The sequence below is a fragment of the Etheostoma spectabile genome, chromosome 21 (assembly GCF_008692095.1).
Source record: "Etheostoma spectabile isolate EspeVRDwgs_2016 chromosome 21, UIUC_Espe_1.0, whole genome shotgun sequence".
NCBI lineage: Eukaryota > Metazoa > Chordata > Actinopteri > Perciformes > Percidae > Etheostoma > Etheostoma spectabile.
In genome coordinates this window covers 4,282,820-4,295,143 of record NC_045753.1, presented here as the reverse complement: position 1 = coordinate 4,295,143, position 12,324 = coordinate 4,282,820, and the positions used below count along the sequence as shown (strand labels likewise).

Here is a 12,324-nt window from a genome sequence, read left to right as displayed (position 1 = left end):
TATTCTTATATATTATTCCTATTGTTATTATTATTTCATGTATATTTCATGTATATTGTATGTATGTATATTGTATCCTAGTATTTATATTCTGTGCTGTGTGACTGATAATGCTGCTGTAACACTATAATTTCCAATTTTTGGGATCAATATCTATCTATCTATCGATCTATCAATCTATCGATCTATCTATCTATCGATCTATCGATCTATCTATCTATCTATCTATCTATCTATCTATCTATCCATGTAACCTAGTAACCTGTAACTTGTCCTTGTAACCAAGTAGTAATCTTCCTATTTAGTAAGAAATGATGGCTTCTAGCTGAAAGATTTTTGTGTTTTGTCCACAATAAGTAAGACGATAACTTATCTGTGAGTGACATATATTATTATTATAATTATTATTTGGCAATTTTTAGGCCTTTATAGGACAGTTTAGATTGGAAAGGGAAGAGAGAGGGGGAATGGCTGCGTTGAGGAGTAGCCTAAACATGCATAGCCTATATACCTATCTGTGAGTGATATGTTTTTATTATTATTATTATTATTTGGCCATATTTAAGCCTTTATAGACAGCTTAGACTGGAAAGGGGAGAGAGAGGGGGAATGGCTGTGTCGAGGAGTAGCCTAAACAAATATATAGCCTATATAAATAAGGTGAGCAAACCAGGTGCCTGCCTTAATTGTCCATTTTTGATAATAGGCACCAACCAAATTGCCTCTAAAGTAGCAAGCCTCTAAAAATGCCTCATCATTCTAACACACACAGAAAAAACTCGACATTACACAGAGACTGTAGTAGGAGCTAAAAATAAATATAAAGCGTTGTGCCGTAATGTGTAATGTTGTGATCATGTTGTCATTTAGTTTAGTTCTATAAAATTGATATCGGAAAAAAGTATCGTTTAGGAACTAGTATCGAAGCCACGATATTGGTATGGGTATCGGTACCGGTATCGAACATGTTTAAAGTTATACCCAGCCCCGATTGGTAATTACAAAGTTACCACGGCATCCACGGCTTTTATTTTGAAAGTCACCACCAGGAAGCCTTTGTCTGTTGCGGTCCCCCCACCCCCCCCATGTTCATAAATCCACTTTCAGCGTCCCTCCTCCAGGATAAAAGCATGAGGCGCATGCTGCGGAGAAGGAGCGCCGCGCCTCGCGACCTCCTTGTGTTTTCCTCCAGGATCTAGACTAGACTGCTTACCTCTAAGGCTTGGAACCAGCACAGGATCCGGACTCGGGAGAAGCACAGAAACGGGGAGGGTTGGGGGGGGGGGAGCCAGAGCGAGATATATCGCAGCTTCCTTGTGGTATGTTGGGCAACAGAAAGAAAGCCGCGGCGGCGAAGAATGGAGCCGGGACGTCCGAGTCCAAGGCCATCGATCCCCTCAGGAATCTGGGTGAGTGTTTGGGTCACAGCTCCTAAAATCTGGATGTCTCCAGCAATCGGATCTCCCCCTGACACAGTCCCCCTCCCCGCCCCCTCTCACTGGACGGAGGGATACATTTGAACCTGATGGTCAACACTAAAATAAGTAGTCCTACCTTTTCCTTTTTCCATAGCCATGCCATTTATTTGTCATATAGCCCATTATGAATTAACCTAAAATTATTCTGCAAAAAAAGTAGTTTCAAGTGAATTTACTCAGCCTTTTTATAACACATTTGTAGAAAATGACTGAGATTTAAGTTTATGATGGGAAGGGGACACATCAATCCAGCTGCCAGGTTACCCAGGGCGGGGTAGTGCTACAAAAAAACATTATTTAAATAGTCATATATTCAGTTATTGTTTTACTTATGGATGGAATTATAGTGAGAATAAATGATCTCCGCCGCCCCCTCTCACTGTGGAGATGTACAGTTCATAGATTGATATAGAATAATACATTTAACCTGATAGATACATTCAACAGTCAACTCTAAAATAGCCATAGTCATAGCCATGTTATTAATATGTCATACACTGTGAATTGACCTAAAATGTTAAAATGAAGTTGAAGTGAATTTGGTAAGATTTTCTTCAAAAATATAGTCATAGATCAAAATAGTCATACATTCTGTCATTGTGTTACTTATGGTTTGAATTATAGTGAGATTAATAATTATTTTTCTTGGGGACCCCCTGGAACCCCTTTAAGGACCCCTGGGGCTCCCCAGACCCCATTTTGGAAACCATTGCCATACACTTCTATGGAAGTAAGGTCAAATATTTTTTTCAATGTTTCCTTTTTCAAAATGAAAATATACATCTATATGGCCTATTTGTGGAAAAACACAACTTTTCATTTACACATTAAAAATAAGCTTACAGTTCATTTTAGGCCTTCCACATGTATATTTTTAAAAACTCTATCACCTCTAGTGCTAATGAGTTTAATTAATTTTAAATTTTTTATAAAAAATAAATCATTTTATTGCTTGTTTTAGTCATTTATAAAACAAACAAAAGGCTAAATAACCACTGTTCAGCTTTTCCAATTTGAAGATTTTGCACTTTTTCTCTGTTCTATATTATTGTAAATGTAATATCTACGGATTGTTGATGATAATTAACATATTTATCATTTATGAAGATAATCATTTTTCCAGACCTTACTTCCACAGTATTTTTATAGAAGTGTATGGCAATGGTCTGGGGAGCCCCAGGGGTCCTTAAAGGGGTTCCAGGGGGTCCCCAGCAAAGATAATTCATTCTCACTATAATTCCATCCATAAGTTATGCAATGACAAAATGTATGACCATTTTGATCATGGTTTTCACACTTTCTGTAATAAAACACCTAAAATCCAAAATCCCTGGGGGAAAATCTTACCAAATGGGGGCCCGTTGTCTAATTTGGGTTAGTTTAGGGGTCCTTGATGTGAAAAGGATTGGTTCAAATGTGCAGTCGCCTATGGGCTACATGATGATTTGCAGCCCAGGATTACACCATACCCCAGGATAACCCGGTAGCTGGAATGAGCCACTTCCGATCATAAAATGAAATTAAATCTCAGATATTTTCTATAAATGTGTTAAAAAAAAAAAAATCTCCTTTTCAATGTGTAAATAAATGTTTTATTTTCACAAATGAGCCAATTCAACTTAGCTATCAATACGTTGGATTCATATTGATGTATATGTTCCGACATTTTCATTTTAGAAAAAGGAAACCTTAAAAAACAAACAATTTTTAGACATAATTGGGCCCCTCTGCTTTAACTCTGAGGACCCCCACCACGGTCACGGTCCCCCTGTTGAATACACCTGAACATAAAACCCAGGGTATCCCAATCTAGCGACGACCTATCACAATCATCTACCAGAGCCGCATATTTTACATAAGAAGAGGAAACTATAATAATTCTACATGATTATGACACACGGTTTTTAAAAGGCAAAACGCAATACAGCCGCTGCTTCCTAAAACAGGAAGGAACACTTATCAGTATCACTTCCCCATCAGTCAGGAACAAGATCTGCCCATAATTACGATTGTGCTTTCCATAAACTAGTCAGAGATTGATTTTGTGTTTTTTTTAGTTCATGTCTCAACTTAATCTTTGCGTGTCATTTTGTTGTTTGATCGGGACTATTTTTTTGTTAATGTAGCCTCTATTACTCCCACAACCCACGATTGCAATTTTAAATATATTGCAGTATTCTGTAAATTTCAATTTGTATCCTTTTTTTTCCCAACTTCAAATTTTTCCCAGTTTCAAATGACGTCCCCAAAAGGAAACTTTGTCAACATCTGTTTCATCTAAAAAAAGACACATTTCTCTGTTTTTTTTTTTTATATCACTTCAGTTTTATTGCTGCAAGATGGGACTGTAATGTTTAGCCCCATAGTGGAAGAAGGAGGACTGGACTCTGGAGTTCTTCACCTGGTGTCTTGATTTATTTCTTCAGCAGTCACAAGGAATTGCAGAATTGTCAGAATGACTTATTGAAAAATAATTTAAAAAAAATAAACAAAACATGAAAACTAAATACTAACTATTGAAATTACTATCACCAACTAATATCAAACAAAATAATAAAAAGGCTAAATCAGGCCCGGACTGTTGGGGCTCTAGCAACTGCACTCGTCCTGGCCAAAGTCGTTCTCCCCCAGAGGAGCCTCGACCTCTTTCCTTTATAGAAGAAGCCCCTCCTACAAGACAAACCAAAGTTAATTGGAAATCAATCAAACACCATTGTGTTAATTCAGCATTCCCAAACCTTTATGGCTTCACGACTACACGCTATATCAACAATAACATCAAAAATGAAATGTTACATGCTGAACAAGTTCTCACAACAAAACTCTAGACACTCTGTACACCCCTCTGGACTGGGCAACACTTGGGCCATTCCAGATCTTCCCCTCTATAAATTACTCCAGAATTTATCACTTCCTGTTTGTCAATTCGACCCCTGCTTGCAATGAGAACAGGTGAATGAAACTAAAATAAATAACTTGAACTGAATTATGTATGTGTTGCTTTTATCCAAACATGATTCCTAGTCGTTTGACAAGTACTGAAATAAAATGACAAACCCACATGCTACTGCTCACACTAACCGTTCCCATTTACTGGACATACAAAGGTTAGCTTAGCATGATACCACATGCTACCCCAGATTTACATGAAGGCATGGGCTAGCCCCATGACAGGGACAAACTGACCAATACATATATAATAAAAGATCCATACGTGGCGTCTGTGTATCAATACAGTATTGCTACGGAAAATATTGCGATACTATGTTTTATCGATTTTCCCCCCCCACCCCCACCCCCACCCCTACACAATACCTGAATGTCAGACAGAAGCCTGTTAATACTCAGACTGTTTCTATATTGCCATGTAGAGCAGCCACATCTACCACTATAGATCACCTGTTACTGAGCTGTCTGTTTACCACATCAGCTGATAGCATTTAATACCATACAATGAATCTACCGATTATTGTTCTTGATTACAGTGATCAATGCATAGTCTATAAAAAAATCCCAGGAGATAACCGGTTGTGCGAACTATGTGAATTGAGAGAAGTTGAGAATGAATCCTATTTTCTTTTGTATTGGCCTTCTTATGATGAACACCCATGACCGAATGGAGTGGTTGATGTGTAGAAGTTGCTGACTTTTGTATCTAAAGCATGGTATGTGCATTTTGTGTGCATTAATCAGTCAAATTTTGGCAATAGTCAAACAATCCAAATGTTTTCAGTATGGATACTTAACATCTGCAACAGGTCTACAAAATGAATTTCACAAGAAATTCTTCATAAGGAAACAAAAACCCAAATGACTATTTCCAATTAACGTAATATTCCACTGACCCACTGCCAGCTGTTCATTTAACCCTTGTGTTGGCTTCCTGTCAAAATTGAAAATCAACACTTTTGTTGAGGCTTTTTATCGATTTAAAATTTTTTTTTCAATGTTGGTCACTTTTTTGAGGTTTTCAACACTACATAACACTAACTTATTAACTTAAGTTTTACAGTGATTTTTGGAATTTATGTTCAATAAACCTCATTTATGGGGAATTATAGCTAATGTTTGAGTTAGAAAAGCAGAAATTGGGAATTATTTTGATTAAAATTAAAGGAACGGATGTTGATGGATAATCAACGACTGGAATATGTCAACTTTGACTCAATACTATTTCAAAAACACTTCAGTTTTTTTTTTCAAAACGTTATAAAATTACTATTTCAAATGCTATAAAATTGAATAAGACACCTCCAAATGAATGAAAGTAGAGATCTGTACTTTCCGAAGAGCGTTGTGTGGCAACCAACGAATACATTGTGCGTCTGCCACTACGAAATCCACATAGAGGAAACACTGAGTTTATTCGTAATAAATAATTCACTGTTCCGAACTACAAAAGCAATCACAGTTCTAGTTTGGCAATTTCTGTTGATTGCTCGACTAGTTAATGAACTATTAATCATTAGTCACAAGTGCATTGCAATTTGAAAAACGGAAAGGTGCGGGCGGTCACAGGGCTCTCATCTAGGTGTACTGTACAGACACAGGTGTGTGTGTGTGTGTGTGTGTGTGTGTGTGTGTGTGTGTGTTGTGTGTGTGTTTCTTCATTGTGGTTCTTATTCACGCACTAGTTCTGGGTGGTTACAGCCAGCTGTGTATAAATTGTGTAATCCGCTGTGGATTGGTACAGACTTAAATCCTCTACAAACAGCTTTATAGAGATTCCTCAATTAACAAAGGTGTTAGCCTAAACCGGGTCTCTGCTATTAATATGTTTGGCAACCCAACCAGTTCATCAAAGTGCTGACTGACAAGATTCAAAGAGAGATATCCATTCCTCATCTAACTGGAGGTAAGAAAAGGAAGATGTAAATTTCCCCCAAACGTTAAACTGTTGATTCAAAATCCAGCCATGGCATTACATTATGGACTCATACAACAATACTAAGGGACAGATATGGAAATGCATGTGTAGCACAATAGTAGAAATGAACATATGAATTGTAACAATATTTGCAAATATATCATTTTTTTGTATAATTTTCTGTTTTTGCAGCTCTACTTGCCAATGACTTTTTATATATGGGAAAGTTATTGAAGTGTCAGAAAATTAATGAAGGCACTGGCCGAGCACTTATCACCTCTCCCTCTGTGTGTGTGTGTGTGTGTGTGTGCGTGTGTGCGTGTGCGTGCGTGTGTGTGTCTGGCCTTTATCTTAACTCTGTCGACAGAGTAAATATCACCACTTTGTAGACATGTACAGCAGTTGTTGTTGCAGTTACTATTGTGTTGAATGCAGCAGTGTGTGTGTGTAACATTAGTCAGACACACACACACAGACACTTTCATTCAGCTGGCTGATTAACACTGTTCTGTGGTGGGGGGGGGGGGGGTAGTGTACATGTTGTTTTGAGGTCAATCACTTTAAAGAGTCAATGACACTTCCTCCTCACACACAAACACACAAAAAACTGAATTCCCCCCACTGCTGCAACCATGCTCATTTACAGTAGCGCAATGTGTGTGTGTGTGTGTGTGGTGTGTGTGTGTGTGTGTGTGTGTGTGTGTGTGTGTGTGTGTGTGTGTGTGTGTGTGTTTTCCCAGTATCAAGAAGCCTTTGTGCGTGTTGTGACCCAGCCCTTTCCTTAAACACAGTGAGACTTCTGTTTCGGCTGCTGAGTCGTGCTTACTCAGCTTCAGACTCAGCAGTATTTGTGGATGAGAAATTAAAAGCGATGTCAACACCAGCTCCGTAGTTTCCTTTTCGCAGTGGAAATAGCCCTTTTTCTAGAAAATGGATTTAGTTGAGTTCAATCTTTATTGTTGGACCCAAAGTCCATTAGACGACATACAACACAAACAAGGCGCAGTGCATTCATTTAAAGAAAAAGACAACCATTGCACTTTTTAATTCAGACCAATTTTAACACAGGTGCAAAAGGGTATAATAAATTCTAACTTGGTATTATTATTCTGTCGGCTCGGTGGATTCAGGGTTGCAAACTACTGAAGATTGAAGGCAACCTGGCGCAAACTATCTTGCACAAAAGGGAAAGTATCATTAGTAAAAGAGAGGCTGTACTTATATTATTCAGAACATTAATAGGCTATAGCAGTATCTTGATATTTTCTAATTAAAGGTTGTCAGGATTTAGAGAAATGGCGGACCCAAAAATGCAGAGATTAACCCTCCTTGTGGTCCTCGGGTTAAATTTGACCCGTTTAACCCTTGTGTTGTCTTCCTATCGACCACGCAACTTATATTTCCTTTCCAAATTTCAACTTAAAATTGTTAGTTTGGTGACTTTTTTTCATAAAGATTTTGTCCCTTTTTTCAATTTTCTTTGTCGCAAATGTTTTGATGTTATTGTCGATGTTTTGGCACTTTTTGTTGTGACGTGTTTTTTTTCTTTTCCAAATGCTATATAATTAAATCCAAGACCCAAATTCAATGAAAATAGAGAACAGATAATGTATTTTACTTGTAAAGAGTAACAGTTGTATATGCAACCATCTGTGTTATGTTTTTGGACAGTATAATGAAAAGAAAACCAAATTTCTGATATAGAATACTTTTTTAACCCTCTGAAATTGACCCGTTTCAAATTTTTACAAGAAGAAAAATGTTACATAAGTTACATTTTTTCTACCTGAAAATCAACGAATCTCACTTCCATTTTTAATTGTGTTCTAGTAGAGACGGATTGCATTCCCTGGAGAAATATGTTCAATGTTCAAAGACAATATTTGTTAATAGATTCTGAAGTACATTTTTTTTCCAGAATTGCTTTTAAAACCCCAAATAAGTCTCGGGTCAATTTAATTGGACCCGAGGGATACGAGAGGGTCCAGAAAGAACAAAAGTTCAAAAGTAAGGGTTTTTATTTCCCAAATAATCATTACAACAAAATATAGATAGAGTGTTGGGCCCGTAAATGATCACATAAACAGACAGTAACTAAAGCTCTGAATAGAAGAGACTCAAAAAAAAAAAAAATACAACTGACCTACTACCAAAGAAACAAAGGGGACTTATATATTGGCTGATCAGACCAATTTTGACACACAGGGGGGAGACTAACAGTCTCTACAGAAACTTCAAATTACAGCAAAACCTACCTAAAAACAAAAGAAATATAACTCAATTAACCTTAACTCCACAAAAATACTCAAGATAATATAAATGTAAACCCCAAGCTATCTAAGGAGCGAACAAGCTGTCCCCCCCCCCGGACATAACAAGCAGTGGTAGTGTCCAATTAGGCCACCTCCCCTATAAAGCTGCCCCCCCCCCCCTTTAAGCCAGCAGACTTCCTGGGTCCCTCCCAGGTGTGGACTCCAACACTGGTAATCTCAAAAACAAATAGTTATACAACAGAATGAAAATCCAGAAGTAACTAATGGTGTCCTGTGAGTCATTTGGAACTAAATACATGTTTGCAATAAATGTATAATGTGTATGAAAAAAATATATAAACTAATCCCAAAGAAAAATATAAGTGCATGACGTTACTGCACTTAAACCCTTGTGTCGTCTTCCCGTCGTAATTGAAAATCAACCCTTTTGTTGACACTTTTTATCAACGTTTTTAACTTTTTCTTACATTTTTGTCACATTTTTCAACACTTTTGACGCTTTTTTTTCAATGTTTGTCACTTTTTTGACATTTTCAACACTACTTAAACCATAAACCTCATTTATAGGAAATTATACCTTATGTTTGAGTTAGAAAAAGCAGAAATTAGGTATTGTTTAGACTAAAATTAAAGGAATGGATGTCGATGGATAATCACAGACTGGAATATGTCAACTTTTACTCAACACTATTTCTAAAACCAAATTAAAAATTGAATAAGACACCCCAAAATGAATGAAAGTAGAGATTTGTACTTGCCAAAGAGCGTTGTGCGGAATCAGTCATGTTATTTTGGGGAATTAAAAAGAACTTTGATATAGGAAAACGGGTCAATTTGACCCGAGGACAACATGAGGGTTAAACTGGTTCACTTCACATAGGCTATTGCGTGGAAATGAGTGTATCCCAAAATCTCCTCGGGCTGATTTTCAGACACATTCAGCTGAAGGGAATATCATATCTCTCACTCCTCATCTTCTCTCTACTTTTCTCTTCGCAATATCAAGTCCTTCTGTCTTTCTTTACGTCTCCGTGGGTGTCCGTACCTTCTCATCTCTAGCCACACCCGACTGCTGGTTCAGCACCGACATCTCAGAATTACAGAGCTCCCACATGAGCCGCTGTGGTCCAACTGATGTATACACTTATAACGTCTAATTCTGACTATGCTCTTCTATTTTCATCCTCCCTTCTCTGTCTTTACCCTGCCTTCTTTCAGTGCTACTGAGCTATCGTGGTCCTGTGCATACTTACTCCCATCCTCAGAATCTGAATCAAAAAAGCGACTATTGCCACAATAAGTTACAAATATGTGGAATTTGCCTTGGTGAATGATGCAAACTTAAACAAAGATATTCAACATTTTTACATGAAATAATAAATGCAGAGACAAATATATATAAAAAACAACAACTGTTGCATAAGAAAAAAAACATGCAAATAATATGTCATATTTGGGATGGGCATATGTATAGTCAGGGATGTTGGTTAATGCAAAGTGTGGTGACTAGGGGTCCTTGACATCACGTACACAATCATGTAATGTTTTTATTTTTATGACATCATATCTGTCTTTCTTCAACCATCTTTTTGTCTGCTTGCTTTCTAGCAGTGCAGGAGGACGAGGATGTGAAGCGGATGTTGCAGGGCTCCAGTATGGTTAAGGTAAAGGCATTACTAATTCTAAACTAGTAGTTGTTCATTGATAGGGATCGGTCAATGACTTCAACTTCACTAAGGGACATTAAGTCTGGGACTTAGGCTGAATCCCATTTCTCCATCTTACCCCTACCCCTTGGCCCTTACCCCTACCCCTTGGCCCTTGAAACCAAGGGGTAAGTGGTAGGGGTGAAAACATATCCCTATGAAATGGGACACCACTTGGTGACATCACCATGCAGTATTGATCCCAAACCTCCAAGATGCCGTCTCTGTCTGTTGATTGTGTGGGTTTGGACAACAGTGTCATATGGATTTAAATATTTATATATTTTAGGTTCACTTTGGTGGTGCAGAGGCAGATGTTCTTATCTGTGTAGTACTTAGGTCTGTTTGCAATACATATGTGTATACACATGTATCATGTATACATACATATACACCCTGTATACATGGTGTATACATACATACAGTATACACCATGTATACATGGTGTGTGTATATCTGTTTCAGTTATCACCGTTTTGAATGTCATTGATGTTCACAAAAACATTTTGTTGACAAAAATCTGTCTTTATTGGTGATAAATTGAACATAACAGGCAAAAACGTTACATAAAATTATGTTACAGAACCATAACTAACATGTCGCACACATAAAAAGGCTTCAAATGTGTAAAACTAAAAAATACAAACAAGACCACAAATAAACAAATTAACTACAGCTGTTCTGATATTCCAGACCAGTCTGAAGCCTGTTGGCCAGTAACCCCCCCTCATATATTTTATCAGTGTCCCATATCAAAACCAACAACAATATACAAGTGCATGAACAATGAACAGGAATTAATTACAAATGATTACAATAATACAGTACCAATGCAATAATGAATGGGTACAACATGAACACAGGATTTAGGAAACGTCTGCGTTTTCAGCCCCAAACTGGACCAGCTGCTGTGTCCTCCTGTGTGATACAGGGCGGTATATGTGAAGCACGTAGCGATGTATCGTAGACCGTTAATATTAAAATATATATAGCTATACAATCTATGCGATGTATACAGTCCATTCAAGGCAGAAATATGTGGGACTGTTCAACGTTAGCGTTAGCGATTAGCGTTAGCGTTAGCATTGCAAGCTAGCGATTTTTAAAAAGTTTCAGTTAGGAACATGGTTGCAAGTATACATGTACAGGACTGCATAGACCACAAAACAGACGGCAACCATTATGCCGAGTTTAATAGTGTCTTGGTCCCAGATTGAGTGTTCAGGGTCGCGTCCACACTAGGTTTCAAGGGCTATACAGCCCTTGGTCTATCCCCTACCCCTCGGTCCTAATAGGTATTGGGACAGCACTAGGTCCCGCGTGAACGCGCAAAAGCTAGGGGTAGGGGTAAGGGGTAGGGGTAAGGGGAAGGAATGGGATTCAGCCTTAGTGTCCCAGACTTAGTGTCCCAGAGGGGTGATTGGGTGTAAATTGGAACTAGAGTAAGCCTGAACATGATCAAGAAATAAAGAAATAAATAAAGTAGCCACCAAGTTTAAGTATGGCTCCTCCCCTGACCCGTAGTTGACCCTTTGTGTTTTCTTCCCGTCAAAATTGAAAATTAACTTTTTGTTACGTTTTTGTCTCTTTTTTGAACATTTTGGACGCTTTTATTTAAGGTTTGCCACTTTTTTGACATTTCAACACTACGTAACACTAACTTATTAACTTTAGTTTTACAGTTATTTTTGGAATTTATGCTAAATAAACCTCATTTATTGGAAATCATACCTAGTGATTGAGTTAGAAAAGCAGAAATTAGGAATCATTTAGACTAAAATTAAAGGAATGTACAGTATGTTGATAGATAATCACAGACTGGAATATGTCAACTTTTACTCAATACTATTTGGAAACCACTTCAGTGTTTTTTAAATGCTATATAATTGAATAAGACACCCCAGAATTAATGAAAGTAGAGATTTGTATTTGCCAAAGAGCGTTGTGTGGAATCAATCATGTTATTTTGGGTAGTTAAAATGAACATTGATATAGGAAAA

General features: G+C 37.5%; 1 protein-coding gene across 2 annotated transcripts in view; it reads left to right on the top strand.

Annotated features, from left to right (window-relative positions):
- Positions 1-1,109: 1,109 nt before the first annotated feature.
- LOC116671514 (1-phosphatidylinositol 4,5-bisphosphate phosphodiesterase delta-3-A) overlaps positions 1,110-12,324 on the top strand; it is a 43,853-nt gene continuing 32,638 nt past the window's right edge. The window contains exons 1-2 of one of the 2 annotated variants that reach the window (XM_032502865.1): positions 1,110-1,409; positions 10,230-10,282. In XM_032502865.1, the coding sequence (XP_032358756.1) occupies positions 1,322-1,409; positions 10,230-10,282 (141 nt within the window). In that variant the 5' untranslated portion in view covers positions 1,110-1,321. Of the gene's footprint in view, positions 1,410-10,226; positions 10,283-12,324 lie in introns of both variants that reach the window. The other variant, XM_032502864.1, reaches the window with a different exon arrangement.